Here is an 18,264-nt window from a genome sequence, read left to right as displayed (position 1 = left end):
CCCAGAATCCGCCGCCCACCGCCACCCGTCTTTGCTCCCTGCAACGAACGCGCTTCCAGACTGCGCATGGATCTGGTTGAGCCCAGCCGCTGACGTAGCAGGCCGACTTGTCATCTGTTTTGCCCGTGCCAGTTCGCGTCTGGTGCTTGGAGTCGCGAGAGCCCCCCACGGCCTCGGGTTCCTAACGGCGCCCAGCAGGTACCTAACCTACTACATCTAGGTACCGATGTAACATGCCATGCATGTAAACGTACATGTAAAAAGTACAGGTAGCCGACGCCATCTCTCCCCGCCAGCCCAAGTTGCCCAGGCCTAGCAAAGCAAGCAAGCAAGCACCAGCACCAGCTCCATGATGATGACACTTGCTCCTTCCCTCCGTGTCAACTGCGTTTTTTGACTTTGCTTTTCAACTTTCCAGCTTCCCAGGCGATGCAAATCCCCGCCGAGGCCAGTCCTCGCTCCTCGCTCCTCGCTCCTCGCTCCAGTCCGCTGCCCCCAGCTTCTCGTAACTGCCAGAGAGAGATACGGCCCCAGACGCCAGCCGGCATGCTTGGGGCTGTGCCGTCTGGGTTGACCCCGGCTCAACCGACACCGTCTCAATTTTAAATCCCACCTGCACCGCGGCGGTCCTGCACTCCACATGACGGACGATGCGGCTGCACGTACAGAGTACGGAAACACCACATGCGGCATGGCTCGCACGCACTACTAGGCGTCTGGTCCACCGTCAAACATCCTGCGAATCGCCTCCCCCTGGGCAGGCTAGTCCCCCCCCCCTCGAGTCTCCTCACTGCTCCAGCCAGACAGGAATTCGATTGGCTTTGGTTTCCCTGCGCCCGCCCTTGCAAAAAGGAGGCTTATCCGACCTCCCTGCTTGCGGCACCATCGCGTCCGCGGAACCGCACCGGTGCCGCGCCCCAGGATGGCTGCAGTTTAGGCTTTCAAAGGGGCGGGGAGGGGGGGGGACCCAGCATCTGCCCACAGCCACTTGTCGCTTTTGACTCGGCTCGGCTTGGGTCAGTCAATATCTTGGAGCCTGCCCAGCCGAGGCTGTCTGCAAGGTCAGACTTGGGGCTTTTGCCCCTCTCCCCCATTCGGACTTTTGTTCTTGCGCGGCGGCAGGTGCTACGGGCCGGGCGACTGAGTCAAAAAGTTGAGGGTGGCAGCTCGCAGCTTGCTGCCCGAAGCAAGCAGGTATTCCGGTTCAGCCTGCGGAGTCGGTTCTATGCAAGCTCGGCAACAGCTAGGCCTCAAGGTCGGTACAGTCAATATTTACTTTGCAACGTGGCGAGGGGCCAGTAGCACGCCCGACCCGGACGTCACGTCAGCATCATCAGCACCTGCAGATCAGCCTCTTCTCTGGCGCCCCCTCCCCCATTGCTGCTGCTGCTGCTGCTGCTGCTGCTGCTGCTTCGCCTTGTTGAGTGCATCCCGCCCCGACCTTTGTCACGTCCAGTCTCCCCTCATCATTCGATATGGCCGGTTGCTGGGCTTCGTCAGCTACAAAGGGGGCTTGTTTCCACCAACCGTTGAATCATGAACAAGTTGACTATGTACCAAGTATCTACTCAACGTCAGTGACACGTCCCCGTAGCTACTAGCCATCCCCAGCCTACCCCCTGCCACCAACGATCAAAGAGTCTGCATAACAAAAATCCATTATCAACTGCCGTAAAACGCCACCACAGGGTGTTTGTATCCCCCATACAACACATCTCCACATAAACAAGAACAAATATCGTAAAACCAATAGCCACTCCGTAGATGGACGTTTATCCTCCAAGCCAATATCCACCCCATGCATACGCGACTCTCAGCCGCACAGTTCGCTCCCCCCCCCCCCCCCCCCCTTTCCGAACAACGCTCCAAAAAGTCATGTCGCTTCCCGCGTGTGACTGCCTAAACCGCTAGCCTTTCCAGTGAATAGACTTCGACCTTTTGGCTGATCAAATGTCCAGTCTCTCGCGCGTTGCGGCGGACAACCTCGCCACCGGACACCACCTTCTGTCTCGTGGGCATCAGCTTGGCTTTCAGGCCGAGCGGCAAAAGCCGGGATTCCCTGCTTTCCACCCGCAGCGTGTTGGCTTTGTTTGGATGCCACGGCTGTCGCGCTGCCGAGTTCTTCTCCACCGTGAGTCCGAACCTCGCCGCCTCCCCGACAATGCCGCTGAGGTAGACAGCTTCCTCGATTCCTTCGAGCGCAGCAGCAACCTCGAGCTTCAACGCCGTCAGAAAATCACTTGCTTCCGCTCCGTCTGCCCACGACATGGCGTCGTTGAGGAGCCAGCCACCCGCCCCCATAGCATCCACGCAGCGCCCGAGCAAGTCTGCAATGAGAGTAATCACACCATCCGGAGGGGGGTCGTCATCCTCCGACTCCAAGCCGGTCTGGTCAATGTAGAGAGAGGTCCATGACCCGCGGACAAGCTCTACCCGGAGCAGGTAAATAAACGCCAATAGCTCGTCCGTGCGGATCGTGGCTCGTAGTGCTTTGACAGTCGCAATGGCCGGCACGCGCCAGAGCTTTGCGAAGGCCAGTGTCAATCCTCGGGAGCGAATGCTGGAATCGTCGCCCAGATAATGCTCCGTAAGGGCAATGTCCCTCTCGAGGTCGTCCAGATCCATCTCCTGCGAGTCAATCTCCTTTTGATCATGAGCGTCATCCGCCAGGAGCTTCATCTTGTTCAGCTTGTTTGTGTCTGGCAAAAGATCCATGCTCGACATGAGACTTCTGATGGCAAGCAAGAGCTCCACTTCCCCGAGTTTGGTGGCTTGAAGGTAGTTGAGAAGCAAAGTCATGGACGGGTCGGCATCCGTCAGACCATCAATCAAATTGCGAGCCAAGGCTGGAGTGTCGGAGACGTCCCGCCCTGTCAACTCATCGCGGAACACGGATGTCAAGTTCGAAATGGTCAAGTGGCCTGCTACCACGAGATACGTTGCCACGTTGCTGTCCGGCATAATCAGGCGCAGCTCAGACTTTGAATCTTCAGAGGCGGATGCTTCTACAGCAAAGGCTCTGCCGATTGCGTAAAGAACCCATCGGCGATCCGCCACTGGGTAAGATCCAGGCTGCTTTGCCCACTCCCACTCCGGTGGTTCTTGAACGGCCTCTTCAGTGCCTTTTTCTTCCATCGTCGTGGCCGCCTCTTTGCGGATGCCCAGGCCAAATTTTCGCCTCAAAAAGGTCTCCCACTTCCTCAAATCGTTCTTGGAGAGCAAGTCGTCGGCCCTCTTCACATCGGCCTGATACTTGGCCATGTATGCATCAGTCATGGTACCGGGTAATAGCCGAGAGAACTCCGCGGACCCTGAGCTGGTCTTGAGCTTCTTTTCTGGAAACTGACTTGATGTACCTCTCCCGATGGAGTCGATCAAAAGGCCTCTTTTACATCGTTTGCCGTGGCTGCTGGGTGGTTCAACATGGATGGAGACCAAAACGTCGTCTATGAGTGCAACGACAAGATCTTGGCTGCGGAGGTGAGTAATTAGCTGGCAGCATCGAGCTTGCTGACCGTCAATTGGTAGTTCGGACAAGTCAAGCCCAGCCTTTGCATGAATGGAGCGGTACTGGTGGTTGTACAAGACCAGAGCCGAGCTTGACGCGGACAGTAAAAACGGCCGTGAGAGACACGTAAACGAGTTGGCATCTTCTAGTTGAATGGCGGATTTTCTTTTGGGGACGGCACCAGTAATGTCGTAAGAGCTGAGACGTCCATCCACTAGCTCCATGAGATGCCCAGATTGAACATCCACGTGATAGACAGGCTTGCCATCTTTTGAAATAAAGTCGTTTTTGAGCGGACTAATGTCCAACGGGATCAGTTTCTGAAGATTCGATGTGACGGCGGACAATCCTTCCATGGCTGCCAAAACCAGTGCATGACGCGCTACTTGTCCTTTGGCAACGCTTTTGACGATGAGGAAGATCATGGACGGATAAGAGTCGAGATCCCTTGGCAAAGCACTAAAGACTTCGGGTCTGGATTTGAAAATACCGTCTCTAAAGTCGCTCACACCTCCAGAAGAAGCATACTCCACAGCGAAAGTCTCGATGCCCTGGGCAACTACATCCTGCACGGTGGATCTGGACGGAGCCGACCATTGCAACGCCAAGTTCTCCCCCGACAGGTAGGTTATCTGACCGTCTTCGCAGATGAGCACAACATCTCCAGGGCCCGAGGCCGAGGTAGAGGCAGCAGCAATGTGACGAACTGGAGACGACTGCAACGTCTGCGAGGTACTCGTAGACGTAGTTTTTCCATCCCCGCAAACCACGTCCTTGAAAAGCGTGACTTTGCACAATCTCGCATCTTTCGTGGCGATATAGGTATAGCGATAGACTTCATCACTATTCGAGCGCCGTATTCTTATCGAATAGGGTGGACAGGTGAAGGATTCTTGCGGCGGAATCGGATAAGAGGTAATGTGCCGCGACCCAGGAATCTGACGGCAAGTGTCAATTTTTCTTTTTTTCTTTTGTTTTTCTTTTGCCCTCTCGTCGGCATATGCCAGGTAACTTTGAAGCAAATGACTTACGTCGTAAATGCTTGCCGTTTCTCCGTCAACGCCAACCGCCAGCTCCATACGCTTCTTTTTCTTTCGCCCGTCTCTCAGGCTGTAGACCTCGCGAGCAACAATCCGACCATCGGTGTGATCAAGAGGACGAGGCAGCGACGCCAGCACGTACGGCCGATGGATCCTGTATTCGGCCGCCATTGGGAACTCTCGCTGCTAAACAGCTCTCTACCGACGGTGCGAGGAGTTTTGGCCGGATTAGCGACGCTGGGTTCTGCTGTTTTTGGTGCCGCCAGTTCAAGCAGAAGAAAAAAAAAATTACGGGTTAGCGGGCCAATGGGATATTCCGGGCGGTGTAAGCTACAAGCTGCCAGCCCATAGGCGGATGGCGAGGCCCCAGTGGTGGGGTGCGTCCGGAAAGACTCAATAGACAGACCCCACCGTCCAGGTCAAGCAGGGCCAATTTTAAAGTGGCTAGTGAGGCGAGCAGAGCGCGTCTTCGCTCAGAAACGCGTTGACGCCCACGTCTTGTCCCCTTCGATATCCTTGACACTTCCATCGCCACAATTGCCGGGCTGCTCAACACTGACACGATCAAATTTCGACATTAGCCACTCAGATATGATCAGTTAACGGCTCAGCTGAGTTTGGCACGAAATGGTCGTCATGCTTCATCACAAGTAACAAGGCATGAACCGGACCCAACACTGCTTGACCTCAAGCTCCCCTTGTGACCGGTTGATCCTCAACAAGCTGGACACGAAGGCTGCCGCACGCCGGATGGGACCGATTTTAATCGAAAAGATGGGCCAGAGTGGCATCGGCGAGCCACCATCCCAGAAGCTACATCCATTCTTCGTCAAAGAAGCACTGGATATAGTCAACGTCCCTGCTGCTCAACCTCATCTGGCCGATAAATGCAGGGCCGAGGCCACGGCGGCCGTCCATCAGCCTGGGACCAAAGGCATCGAGCCCCCTACAAAAAGGCAGAAATCGTCTCGTGCCTCTTCCCGCCATGCTGCGAAGAAGGCATCTCTTCAAGTTGGTGGTCAAGATGGTAGCGAACCAGATCTCCCCGAAGGCCAGCCAGACCCTACCACATCCAAGTTCATACCGCTAGCTCCGATTTTTTCCGTGACTGGGCCTGCCGAATCATCGTCAGTACCGACATGCAACCCTCCGCCGTCGTTGAATTCAACAGACAATTATTCGAGCCCTTCTCCCGCGGACACCCAGGTCGAGATACACTCCGCATCGATCGATACACTTGCCCGTGTTCAACCAAGGAGTGCAAAGCTGCTGAAACTCAATACAAAAACCGGGACCCTAGGATCACCGCCCAAGGCAAAACAGAAAACCAAGGCGTCATTTGTCGTGTGTATCAAATATGGGCAAGACGTTGCTAGCCGGAGACGCGTTGGAGAAATGATTTGTCAGATCCTGAACGGAGACTTGCGAATTCCCACAAGATCGAGAAAGCGACGCTCATCCCGAAACCAACCTTTCATTGACGATACAGCCACTCCATCAACCACGAAAACTACGCATCCCTTCTTCACCAGCAAGGCCAGGTCTCTGTCATCAACACCCCAGCTTACAGCTTCGGTGGCAAAGTCTCCAGCTCCAAAGAATTCGGTTTTCATGGCAACACCGGTGTCTCCAAGGAAGCCGAGGAATCTGTTTTTATCAGAGAGAGCGGATAGAATGCCAAAGATTGGGATCGTGTCTACGACGGGTACCAGAGTGCCCGGTTCCCAGCATCCAATGTGGCCGCCCAGGGGAATGTCCCACGTTCGGGGTGACGGCCCCGGTGTCTCCTCTAGCCCAAACCAGCAGCCTGAACTAGAGACTTGTAGGAAATCCAAGGGGCAGGCCACTGCAGTTGCGGCTAGCGAATCAGTTTTGACGACAGTTCTTGATTGTCTTGATATCGATGCATTAAGGAGTTGCTCGCGGCAGAACGATGACCGGGATGCTCCCGTACCGCCAGAACTTCGCATTCCCGGAAAACATTTCGAGACTGGGCCAAAGCTTCAGCATCGAATACGACCGCAGCTCACGGTAACGTCACCTTTGGCTTTGGCCGGGGAGGAAGATTTTGGTCAGGATGAACTAGCCGGCCCGGCACCGGCAGCAGCACATCCATCAGTCAGCCGACACTACCTCTCCCTGGCAAAACAGCTTTCGGCATACGATAGGTCAACTTGCGAAGGCTTAGCCTGGAATCAAAAATATGCGCCGGTGTCATCAGGTGAAGTGATGCAAAAACGCAGCGACGTGCTCCATATCAAGGATTGGCTGGAGGCGATGAAAGTCCAGTCAGTCGGGACTGGCTGCGGAGACGGGGCTGGCGACAGAGGCAGGTCAAGTTCCGATGAGGTGCCGAAGAGAAAGAAGAGAAAGAAGAGCAAATTGGACGACTTTATAGTCGATACGGACGATGAAGGCAGCGAGTTTGAGGACGTGTCTGGAGAGGATGGAGAGGATGCTGATTTCTGGCAATCGAGGAAATCCGTGGTCCGATCAGGCAGTGCCCGATTTAAAGAGCCAGCTCGACTGAGGAACACCATCGTCATCAGTGGACCACATGGGTGCGGTAAAACCGCCACCGTGTACGCAGTGGCCAGGGAGCTGGGTTTCGAAATCTTTGAAATCAACTCGAGCAGTCGGCGAAGCGGCAAGGACGTTGTCGAAAAAGTGGGCGACATGACGCGAAATCATCTCGTGCAACAGCACCGAGCCCGGCAGTTGCACGGTGATGGGGAAACGAACAAGCCAAAGGGCAAGGAGCCAACGTCTGGAAAACAAGGATTCATGACTGCGTTCCTGAAGAACAACGCAGCGACCAAGCGCACAAAGCCAGCTCGTCAGCTGAAGAAAACAACAACATCACCACCACCACCACCACCCAAGGCGCAAAAGCAGTCGCTCATTCTCATTGAAGAAGCAGACATTCTGTACGAAGAGGACAAGCAATTCTGGGCGACACTCATGGGGATGATGAACCAGTCCAGGCGCCCCTTTATCATCACATGCAACGACGAGAGTCTGATCCCGCTTCAGAGCCTGCACCTTCACGGCATCTTCCGCTTTTTGGAAGCCCCGTTGCCGTCAGCGGTGGACCTTTGCCTGCTCGTGGCCGCCAACGAAGGCCACGTCTTGCAGAGACGCGCCGTCGAGTCTCTGTACCGATCCCGGCACCACGATCTGAGAGCCACCATTTCCGAGCTCAACTTTTGGTGTCAGATCGGCGTGGGAGACCGAAGAGGCGGCTTCGACTGGTTCTACTCGCGGTGGCCGCGGGGGTGCGACGTCGACGAGCGAGGCGACGTTGTCAGAGTCGTCAGCGAAGACACGTACCAGCGCGGTATGGGATGGACCGGCCGGGATGCCGTCATGGCGGAAAGCAACCGTCACGACCGAGAGGTCGAAGCCCTGCAGCAGGCCTGGAATTTCTGGCAAGTCGACATGGGCGACTGGTCTCGGTCCGACGGAATGGCTTCGCTCGCCCAAGACTTGGAGACTACCGCCAGCACGTGCGACGCACGCCTCGCGGCGCTGGGAGCCCTCGACAAGTTTTACCGGACGCAGAGCGACGCGGACCTCTGCGCCGGCGGCAGCTTGGCGACGCAGCTGCAGGAGCAGACGGACCCGACCCTTCCCGACCTCGCCCTCGGGGCAAGGGACGACTTCATAGTCGGGCGGACTCTGCTGAACGCAGACGAGCCATGCCGCCACGGCAGCTGCGGCAACGCCGTCTCGGCGGCAATCAAGTCGCACGCCCGGGCGCAGCTGCACGACGACCTGCAGTCCTGGCTGCCCTCGGCGCCAGACGACGGGCGAGCAGCGGTCTTGGGCCCCGTGGACGAGCCAGCAGCCGTGCACGAGCTCGACGCCTCGTTTGGCAGCTCGGCCAAGCGGGTGACGAGAACGGACGTGGCGCACGCGTTTGATGCCATCGCCGCGGCGCCCAAGGCCCAGCCGACGTCGCACCTAGACCCGTCGGTCTTTGACCGCACGATGCAGCTGATTGTCGTCGACGTGGCGCCCTGGGTCCGCAGCATCGTCGCCTTTGAGCAGCACCTCATGCAGCAGCGACTCAGGCGGAGCGGCAGCCTCCTCGGCCAAGGGATCCAGGGGGCCGAGGCGGAGGCCGCCGCCGCCGCAGCAGCAGCACGGAAGCGCATGCGCAGCACGAGGAGCGCGTACTCGGCTCTGGAGGGCAGCGAGCGCAGGAGCACTCGCCGGGAGCGGTATTTCGGGGACGCCCTGACGACGGGGCTGGTGATGCGGACCGGCGGTGATTCCTGGCAGGATGCAGCGGCCGCGGAAGCGGCCCATGCAGAGCGAGCCGCAGAGACGGGACGGGACCTTAAGGGAACAATGGACCGATGCGAGACGTTTTAGTTCAATACAGGGGAAGGGGTTCTGTTGTGCGCGTATGGATGGAACAAGGTATGAGATGGAACATTGTGTATATGGCAAAACCTCGACGTTTCAACTACCGAACATGCACACGCGTCTTTTCTCCTTTACCACGGGTGCGTGTTCCCCGTCACCAGGCACCGAGTCACCAGGCACCGAGGACGGGCCTCAGCGCAGCCCAGCGCAGCCCAGCACACGCCTCTGCTCGGCTTCCCCTCCCGCTCTAAATGGATCATCCTCAAGCTAGACATTGGTTGCGAGCAACGGCGCCTCGACCCTGACGCACAGAGCCACGCACGCAGCACAGAATGCCGCGAGGCAGCTCCTCTGCGGGCTCGTGTCCCACGATGGGAGGCGGGGACTCACGCGTGGCGGTGCCGTTGGGAATCCAGTGTGGCTGGGTTCTGGTGTTGATCGGGTTGAAAGGGGGGGATGAGTGGTCTGCGGAGCGGGAGGTGGTGATGGCATTGACGGAGGGAGTGCGTGGTGTAGGTCTGCGGAGCTGCGAAGGAAGGGCGAAGCGAGCCAGACGAGCAGGACGAGCCAGACGAGCAAGACGAGCAGGACGAGCTGGACGAGCAGGACGAGCAGGACGAGCAGGACGAGCCAGACGAGCAAGACGAGCAGGACGAGCCAGACGAGCCAGACGAGCCAGACGAGCAAGACGAGCAGGACGAGCAGGACGAGCACGCCAGTGATGTTTGCGCCTAATCGGCTTACAACTTGCAGAGGGGACCGAGAGAAGAGGCCCCTGTGGCACGATACCTGCCGAGAAGCTGCTTGCTACGCCCGCGTAAACGTGGTCGTTTGCCCACTGGTTCAAGAACTGGCGTCGACGGCACCCCCGGACCGGGCCTGGACCAGCCAAGCCCACCACGGCGTTCCCGCTGTTTGACACGTCGACGCTGACACTGCAAATCGGCCCCTTATTTCCTAAAAGGATAGTGCTAGCTTCCCGTGGCTGCTATACGCCCCGTTTCGTCGCAACGCTGCATTTGAACAAGAGCAACAAGCCAGTTGCTACTATAGAAAACTCACTACCGAGACGCTGCTTCCGCTCAGAGCACGCTGCTTACTTACTTACCGAGTACGCACCTGATACGCGGATGTCTGGTCGTCCGCCCACGGTCTAAAGAACTAGCGTCGACGGCATCCCCGGACCGGGCCTGGGCCCTGGGCCAGCCAGGCCTATGTGCCGAGACCATCTATTCGGCGTTTCCGCTATTTGACACGTCAACACGGACACTGCAAATCGGCCCCTTATTTCGTAAAAGGATAGTGCTAGCTTTCCGTGGCTGCCATGTAAGCCCGTTTTGTCGCAACGCTGCATTCAAACAAGAGCAAGAAGCCACTTGCTACAGAAGACATGCTATCGAGACGCTGCTCCCGCTTAGAGCACGCTGCTCACTTACTACCGATTATGCACTTGGCCACAGAAAACGCATGCTAAAGCGACGAGGGTAGGCAATGCACAGCATAAACGAGTATGAACCACCCCGGGTTAGGTCAGCTCCACAGACAGCCTAGATCCCTCGTATACCTCGTACCTGCCATCCTCCAGTCCAAATTCCCTTCTGGTTGGCAAAAAAAGGCCTCCGCATAGCAACACATCTCCTGCGCTCTATTCTCGCCCTGGCCGCCCTGCTGGTCCCCCTTGCTATAGCTTCGTCTGGCAACCCGTTACGATGTGTTTTCGATGAATCCAAAGAGCAAATTATACTTTAGACCGCCGAGGCAATTTCTGGAACATCCATAAAACGCAGGGGGGGAGGGGGGGGGGGAAGGTGGTCGAGTGCGTAATTAGGTCATGACTGGGCAAGCTGTAGGTTAGGATAGATGGCTGCGCAAGCAATAAATACATGGCTCTTCATACCAGTAAATCCGTGGTGAAAACAGAACGCAAGGGGGGTGACTATTACAGAAGAGGTTTTTTCTTTTAAAGAAGCCACTTGCCGTAGGGAAACGTATGCCAGTGTGACGACGAGGCAATGCGCAGCAACCCAACGAGTTATAAAAAGAGCAGCTTGGCCCAACTTTATGAGCCGCGTAGCAAACTTGTCAACCACAACTCCTTCGATTTCGAGTTTTCCTACCCTTCAGTCTAAATTCTCTCCTGGTTGGCCAAAAGAACAAGCGGTTAGCAATGCGTCTCCTGCGGTCTATCATCGCCCTCGCCAGCCTCCTAGTCGCCGTGGCCACGGCGGCCACGTCCAATGATGATCTCCGCGAGATTATTAAAGCCACGCAGGTTCGGCGATACGATGCTCTTATAGCGGACACAGAGATCAATCATTACAATATCAAGCCGATTCTTAATAGAGCGACGAATGTGATGTATATTTATGTTTATAAAGGAAATACGTTTAAGTACTACCAGGTATACGACATCAATGATAAAGCTGAGGCTTATTTTAGCCGGCCGGCGCCGAACCGGCATATTTACCAGGGCGACGGAAGTCGTCAGAAAGGTCGGAAAGGTCGGAAAGGTGGGAAAGGTCAGCAAGCTTAGAGAGCTCAGAAAGGTCAGAAAGGTTCAGAAAGGTCAGAAAGGTCACAGCTAGGTGATGACTGGGCAGCCGTAGGCTAGAATAAATCGCTGCATAAGGAACAAACACATGACTCTTCTCACCAGTAAATACGTAGTAAAAGAGGACGCCAGGGTGACTACCAAAGAGACTTTAGTTGTAGTTAAGAAGCCACTCGCTACGGGGAAACGTGTCCCAAGATGACCAAGGGTGGGCAACGCCACGGCTGCTTCGAGCATAAAACCACCAGCTCGCCACACTCCACGAGCAGCACGGAACCTTTGTACCCATCTACAGTTCCCTGGTCTGAATTCCCTTCCGGCAGGCGACATCCCACGCATAGGCAATGCGTCTGCTGCGCTCTATTCTCGCCCTGGCCGCCCTGCTGGCGGCCCCCCTCGCTGAGGCGGTCTTGACTGCCAACGTGCTCCGCGACACCATCCAAGGCAACCAGCTCGCCCGATTCGACCTCGTCATGGCGAGGATAAGGATTAACCATCTTCAATACACGGCAGATTATCTCCCAGGTGAAAACACTATCCGCATCCACATCACCAGGTTAGACGGGACGCAGTACATGCAGGCGTTCATGGGAAACAGGCTCGCTAGTGCTTATTTCAACGCGCCGCAGCCGTACGGGGATAGTCGACGACGGCCGCGGAAGGGGAACGCGAAAAGGTCGTAGCTAGGTCGTCAGGAGGGGGATGGCTGGGCGAGCCGTCCTCCGTGGGCTGGAACAACAGATGGCTGCGCAAGGGAATGGATAAGACGGTGGGACGTTCTTAACTGGCAAGTACGTAGCAAAGCAGAAGGCGCCAGGTGACCGAACAAAGGGGAGAGAGAGTTTGGATGGCAGTTTCAGAAACGAAGCCACTTGCTATAGAGAGACGTATGCCGAGGTGACGAAGCAGCGCATAGCTTGGACGAGTATAAAATAACTGGCCTGGACCAACTACACTACACTGCACTGCACGCAGGACAACCTCTTTTCTTGCAGCTCCTCCGGTTCAACTTGTCTTCTTGTCTTCTAGTTAGTAAAAGCCGCGCCGTAGCAATGCATCTCCTGCGCCCTATTATCGCCCTCGCCGCCCTGCTGGCCCCCCTCGTCGAGGCTTTGACTGCCGATGAGGTCCGCAACGCCATCCAAAGCAACCAGCTCGCCCGCTTCAACAGCCTCATGGCAAGGGTGGAGGTTCATCATCTCCCATGGGAGGCAGCTCATGTCGCAGGAGCAACGCGAAACGTCATCCGCGTCCATGTCACCAGGCTGGATGGAACGCAGTACACGCGCGACTTTTTGGTCAAAGCCGCTGTTCGCTCGCCAAATCCGCAGGGGGATGCCCAGCGGCCGCGGAAGGGGAAAGGAAGGTCGTACAGCAGCTAGGCAGGTGGGCAGGAGGTGATGACTGGGCAAGCTGCATGTACTCTGTGGGCGTGGGCTGGAGCAAATTCGCTGCGCGCGGAACAAGTAGACGGCTCTTCTTATGACTAGGACTAGGTAGTGAATGCGTAGGAAGAGGACACGCAGGGGTGACTTGCACAGCTAGAAGGGTGGGATAACCATGTATTTCAATAAAGAAGCCATTTTGCCATGGAAGCGTACGTCGAGGTGCATAGCGTAAAGGAGTATAAAGTACCGGCTTAGGAACCTCCGTGTCGTTTTCTACAATCCTTCGGCTCAAGTTCTCCTCCAGGCGGCTCGCCAAAACGCCCAAGCAACATAATCAGCAATGCATCTCGTGCGCCACATCCTCGCCCTGGCCGGCCTGCTGGCCCCCCTCGCTTCGGCGTCGGCTGGCAACACGCTCCGCAGTACTATCGGCGTCGACCAGCTGCCCACGTTCGATGCTCTCATGGCGGTCATAGAGGTTGCACCGTACGAGTAAATGCCATAGTACACCCAGAGCACTGGGATGGTTTACATACAGGTTTACGTCGATAATGTCTGGCAGTTTACCCGGGTGTTCAAAGCCAACGGAAACGCGCCGTCATATTTTAGACCGCCGAGGCGGTTCAGGGATACTCAACGAGGGCCGCGGAAAGGGGGGGGGGGAAAGGTCATATAAATCGCCGCATAGGGAATAATCAGATGACTCTTTTTACTAATCGACGTGGAGTAATAGAGAGCGCAAGCGTGGCTGGCTAGTAAGGAGAGAGAGAGAGATGAGGGTGGGCGATTGTTTCAAAGGAGCAACTTGCCACGGAAACGTATGCCAAGGTGAAGAGGCAATGCCCAGCGTGAATAAGTATAAAACACCAGGCTTAATCTGATTCCACGAGCAGCATGGAACCTCGTTACTGCGAGGCTTTAGATCAAACTGCAATACTTTTCAACTCCTCTTCTAGTTGGGCAAAAGCCTACGCAAATTCGCAATGCATCTCCTGCGCTCTATTCTCGCCCTCGCCACCCTCGCCACGGCTCTGCTTAACTTGCCTCTCCGCGATATTATTGATCATGACGATCTTCCCCGATTCGATGCTTTTAAATCAGAGGCAGAAAACAATGGCTTCGAACTCAGGCCAAGTTACAAAAATGGCGTCATTTTTATCAATGTTTACAATAGGCGAAATGTCTTACAGTATTCCCAGATGTTTTTTGTGAATGAAAACGCTAAAAACGCCGGTCGGTATTTTTTCCAAGCTCCTTCGGGGCTAACCGGGGATAGCCAACGAGCGCCGAAGGGAGGGAAGGGTGGCAAGGCTCGGAATCGTGGGAAAAGGAGGTCATGACTGGCAGCTGTACTCTGTGGGCTGGAATAAATCGCTGCTCGAGGAATCGATATGTCTGATAGCTCTCCTTAACTACCTCTGGTAGTGAATAATACATGGATGGTACTACGAGGACACGCAAAGGTGACTTCACTTATAAAGACAGCCACTTTCTGTAGAAACGTATGCCAAGGTGACAAGGCTATGCTATGCACGGCATGAATGAGTATAAAACACCAGCTTAACCTAGTTCCACGAGCAGCATGGAGTCTCGCAACTACAATCCATCCTTCAGTTTACACTTCTAGTTGGCAAAAAGCCCACGCATTCGTGATGCATCTCCTGCGCTCTGTCATCACCCTCGCTGCCCTCGTGGCCCCCCTCGCCACGGCTCTGCTTAACTTGCCTCTCCGCGATATTATTGATCATGACCAGCTTCCTGAATTCATTGCTCTTGAAAGCCTTGCAGCGAATAATGATTTCGAACTTAGGCCAATTTACTATCAAGGCGTTATAATTATCCGCGTTTATAACAGGAGTGGTGTCTTTCAGTACTCCCAGTTTTTTTTAGCCAATGAAAAAGCCGCTCAGTATTCTTTCCCGAGTACGTCGGGGCCAAGCGGGGATGGGCAACGAGGGCCGCGGACGGGTGGGAAAGCTGGGAAGAGTGGGAAAGCTGTGGAGAGTGGGAAAGCTAGGAAGGCTGGGAGAGCTGGCAAAGTTCGTACTGGTAGTAGGAGGTGATGACTGGGCAGCAGGCCTCCGTAATCGCTGCTCAAGGAATCGATGGCTCTTCATGCTAGTAGATGCGTAGTATAAGAGACCGCAAGGGTGACTAGTAATAGACAGGGTGGATAATGGGTCCTGATTTCTTCCAAGACGTGCAACATCTAGCGCTCCATGTGCTGTGCATGGAGTATATATTCCATTTGATTTCGGAAACAGGTCCTAGGATACGAGCGCCACCTGTCCGGGAATACCGCCGATATCAGCGAGTCATTGGCAACAGATGAAGAAGCGGTCGCGATGATGGATGATGGATGATGGATGATGGATGATGGATGATGGCATCCGCTGAAACACGAGGATGGGCGAGCTGAGTGGGGGAAGGGGGAACCTTTGCCCTGGCTCGGCAACCGAACGCTGCTGGAAAGAAGATGGTGCTTGCTTGGCGAGAAAAACGCACTGCGCGTTGAGAAAGGTCAGGTCCAGGGTGGCAGGGACGGGTCGGCGGCGAAAAGGCTGCCCTGCCCGCCCTGGGATTTTCCTTTTCCGCGAGCCAGCTGTGGCTTTGCAAAAGCATTTCTTCTCTTTTCTTCTTCTTCGCGCCACCCCCTTTCCTTTGCTTTTGGCTAGCCTGTCGGGGGTGTCGTGGACTTTGTGGACTTTGTGGACTTTTTGGGTGTGTTTGCTGGACGAGCCGTGAAATGAACCAAACTTGGAACGAACAGGCCGGGGGAAATGGCACGCACGGCGAAATTGTCCAAGCAAGCAGCCACAGCCACAACTCGAGAGGCCCCCCCCTCCCCCCCCCCCCCAAACGAGTCCCGCAGTGGAATTCATCAACTAAAATTCATGTCTTTCTCGCTGCGTAGGGGAGCGATGGGCGGGGGCGCCGGGCCAGACCAACCTGGCGCTGACATAGTCGTCCGTAGCGCGACGAACAATCACCCTGGCCCCTCCGACAAAAGGTAACCTGTCTTTTCCCGGCGTCCTGTCCACATGCCGCAAGGGGAAAAAAAAAAAAAAGAAACGTTGTTGGTTACATATGTAGTGCAGCCCCCTACTGGATCGACGAGTAACAAGTCTGGTGGTACCTTGGGCCACGCCCGTTCGTAAAGCATCGCCCTGCGTCCGTGTAAAAGCGTCTCCACCGAGGCAACATGTAGTAGTAGGAGTTGAAACGACGTCAAGCACATTGCGTTGGGAGTTGGACTCATTGAAGACGGGTCGGGTCGCCCGCGCGTTTCTTTCCAGCAATTGCCGCCTGGACCGCCTTCACCACGGTGTTGTCTGTACTGTGTGACTTTGTGCCGGACGGATGCCTCGAGTCTCCCTATGCACTTCGATGATGATGATTGCAAAACAAGGCCACGAGATGTATCTTCGCGGTCGGAAGAAGGAGGGCGCAAAAGTTGGTAACACTACTCCGTATCTGGCAAAAGGGTACGGAGTACGAGTACGGAGTAGAGGATGGTCATGCCTCCTTGCCGCTCCCCAAGTCTCAACCTTCATCATGAACCAGCTTGCTTGACGCATGTGGTGTGGGGCTTGTTCAACGTCGTGCCCTAGTTGCCCTGCCTAATAAAAGTACGGACAACGGAGTGAGTTCCCGACTCCCTGCCGTTCACGTTAGGGCGTCGCTGGGCGGAGTCTCGGACTGGGTCAGTCGGTGACTCAGTGGACTTGAACAGCCCCCAGCCGTTCTTTTTTTTTCTTTTCTTTTTTTTTCTTTTTTTTTTGGGTGGACTCGGTAGACTCGGTGGGCTCAGTGCTGTCTGGTGGCGAAACGCCCACCAATTATACACCCTTGAACCAGCCTGCTCGAGTGCCAAAGTGAGCGCCGTCGTTCCTGTCGATGGTTTGGGTTTGGCTTCAAAAGCTGAAGACTTGGCATCGTCGAGGAAAAGGTCGCTCAGCGGCTCAGGCGGGCTTGCCACACAACTCATGGACCGTTGGGCAACGTAAGCCACCTTGTTGCGATGCTCTGTAATATGCATGCAGCATAGTTCTGTCCTGCCCTGTCCTGTCCTGTCCTGTCCTGTCCTGTCCTGTCCTGTCCTGTCCGCATCGCATCGCATGATGGCTCCCGTCACCGACATATGCCACGCCACGTCTGCATGGCTCAGAGAACGGGGTGGTCGAAATGACGAGAGAGGTGCGGAGAGGCAGGCACCCAGGTGAATCGATGCTGGCTGGCATGGACGTTTTAGCAGTTGTAGTTGTACTGCTGGAGCATCGGTTGACGTACGTTTCTTCCTGACATTGGGGTTCCTTGGTGTTGGTTTGATGCCTAGCTTGTTGCAAACTTGCCATCAGGGCTGGCACCAGCATACTCGTGGTCAATACTCGAAAGTCGTCGAACCATGGGGGAACCAACATACATGGCCATCTGATTGGTGCGGAACGGGGACAAGAACGTTCCGCACAAGGCGGGCTCAGGTCTGCAACTCTGCCGCCTGTCCGTCCATGGCATCCACCATCCATCCATCCATCCGACCGTCCATCCATCCATCCATCCATCCATCCAATCGTACGTACGTAATAAATTGTTCAACGCCGTCTCCTCCTCGCGCATTCTTCAACCTGCGCCGCAACCTGTTTCCGTTCTCTCGCGGGACTAGGGCATGTCTAACGACGGCCTTGTCCAGAATATGATTGCCCTCGGGGTTTTTGAACGAGATGCCCGAGCATCTTATCCCTCGAAAAACTTGCGAGCAGTTCATAGCCGGGTTGACTAGACCTGGCGCGAAACAAGCCAAATGCTGCTGGTCCCTGCGGTTGCTGCTGATATCCGGTATATATATGTAGTTGGACTACCTACCTCCCTAGGCAAAGCGGGCAGGGGCTAGGGAGTACCGACTACTTTACGTACGGATTCGCCAGGAGACCAGGAGCCTGCGGGTTCTCGCCTGAAATCCAAAACGACTTTTGCACAGGAGCCAATGCTTGTAAAACGAGATGTTGTTGCTGTTGCTGTTCAAGTAGCGCGCAATCACGCAGCCACGCACGACTCCCCGGGCGTAATCAGCAAATTCCCGGAGCGCCAGACTTGGTCGGATTGTATCAAGAAAATACCGCCCCCCTGATTGATGCTGTCTTGTACACCATGTAACCACGGATATGACTTTTGCTCCCTTGCCTGCTGCAACCTGGTCAACTTTCCCTTGCATCCCGACTCCCGAGGACTGGCTGGTGGTTACAGCCCCCCGTGTTAGCTCGCCCTCGTATCGTATGAGATGGTGAATACCAACTTTCTCTCTGTAAAGGGTCCTTGTTGGCATTGTGGCTCGAGGCTGTGTTTTTCTCCTCACCCAAAACCATACCATGGTCGTCACGTCAACTTACTCGCCGGCTGCAGATTATC

General features: G+C 55.5%; 4 protein-coding genes across 4 annotated transcripts; 3 read left to right on the top strand and 1 right to left on the bottom strand.

Annotated features, from left to right (window-relative positions):
* Positions 1–1,899: 1,899 nt before the first annotated feature.
* Positions 1,900–4,719, bottom strand: UV8b_07844 (uncharacterized protein; the record flags this gene model as incomplete). The annotated part of the gene is made up of 2 exons (XM_043145341.1): positions 1,900–4,446; positions 4,540–4,719. The coding sequence occupies 2 exons, from the start codon at positions 4,717–4,719 to the stop codon at positions 1,900–1,902; spliced, it is 2,727 nt and encodes a 908-aa protein (XP_043001276.1).
* Positions 4,720–6,282: 1,563 nt separating this feature from the next.
* Positions 6,283–8,925, top strand: UV8b_07843 (uncharacterized protein; the record flags this gene model as incomplete). Its single annotated transcript, XM_043145340.1, has 2 exons — positions 6,283–6,370; positions 6,431–8,925. 2 exons carry the CDS (start codon positions 6,283–6,285, stop codon positions 8,923–8,925), a joined length of 2,583 nt encoding a protein of 860 aa, XP_043001275.1.
* A 2,889-nt stretch (positions 8,926–11,814) lies between these two features.
* On the top strand, positions 11,815–12,153 carry UV8b_07842 (uncharacterized protein; the record flags this gene model as incomplete). The annotated part of the gene is made up of 1 exon (XM_043145339.1): positions 11,815–12,153. One exon carries the CDS (start codon positions 11,815–11,817, stop codon positions 12,151–12,153), a length of 339 nt encoding a protein of 112 aa, XP_043001274.1.
* A 369-nt stretch (positions 12,154–12,522) lies between these two features.
* UV8b_07841 (uncharacterized protein) lies at positions 12,523–12,852 on the top strand (the record flags this gene model as incomplete). Its single annotated transcript, XM_043145338.1, has 1 exon — positions 12,523–12,852. One exon carries the CDS (start codon positions 12,523–12,525, stop codon positions 12,850–12,852), a length of 330 nt encoding a protein of 109 aa, XP_043001273.1.
* Between the last annotated feature and the right edge of the window lie 5,412 nt (positions 12,853–18,264).

The sequence above is a fragment of the Ustilaginoidea virens genome, chromosome 7 (assembly GCF_000687475.1).
Source record: "Ustilaginoidea virens chromosome 7, complete sequence".
Lineage (NCBI taxonomy): Eukaryota > Fungi > Ascomycota > Sordariomycetes > Hypocreales > Clavicipitaceae > Ustilaginoidea > Ustilaginoidea virens.
Note: the sequence above shows the minus strand (reverse complement) of the source record. Positions and strands in the feature narration are given on the sequence as shown.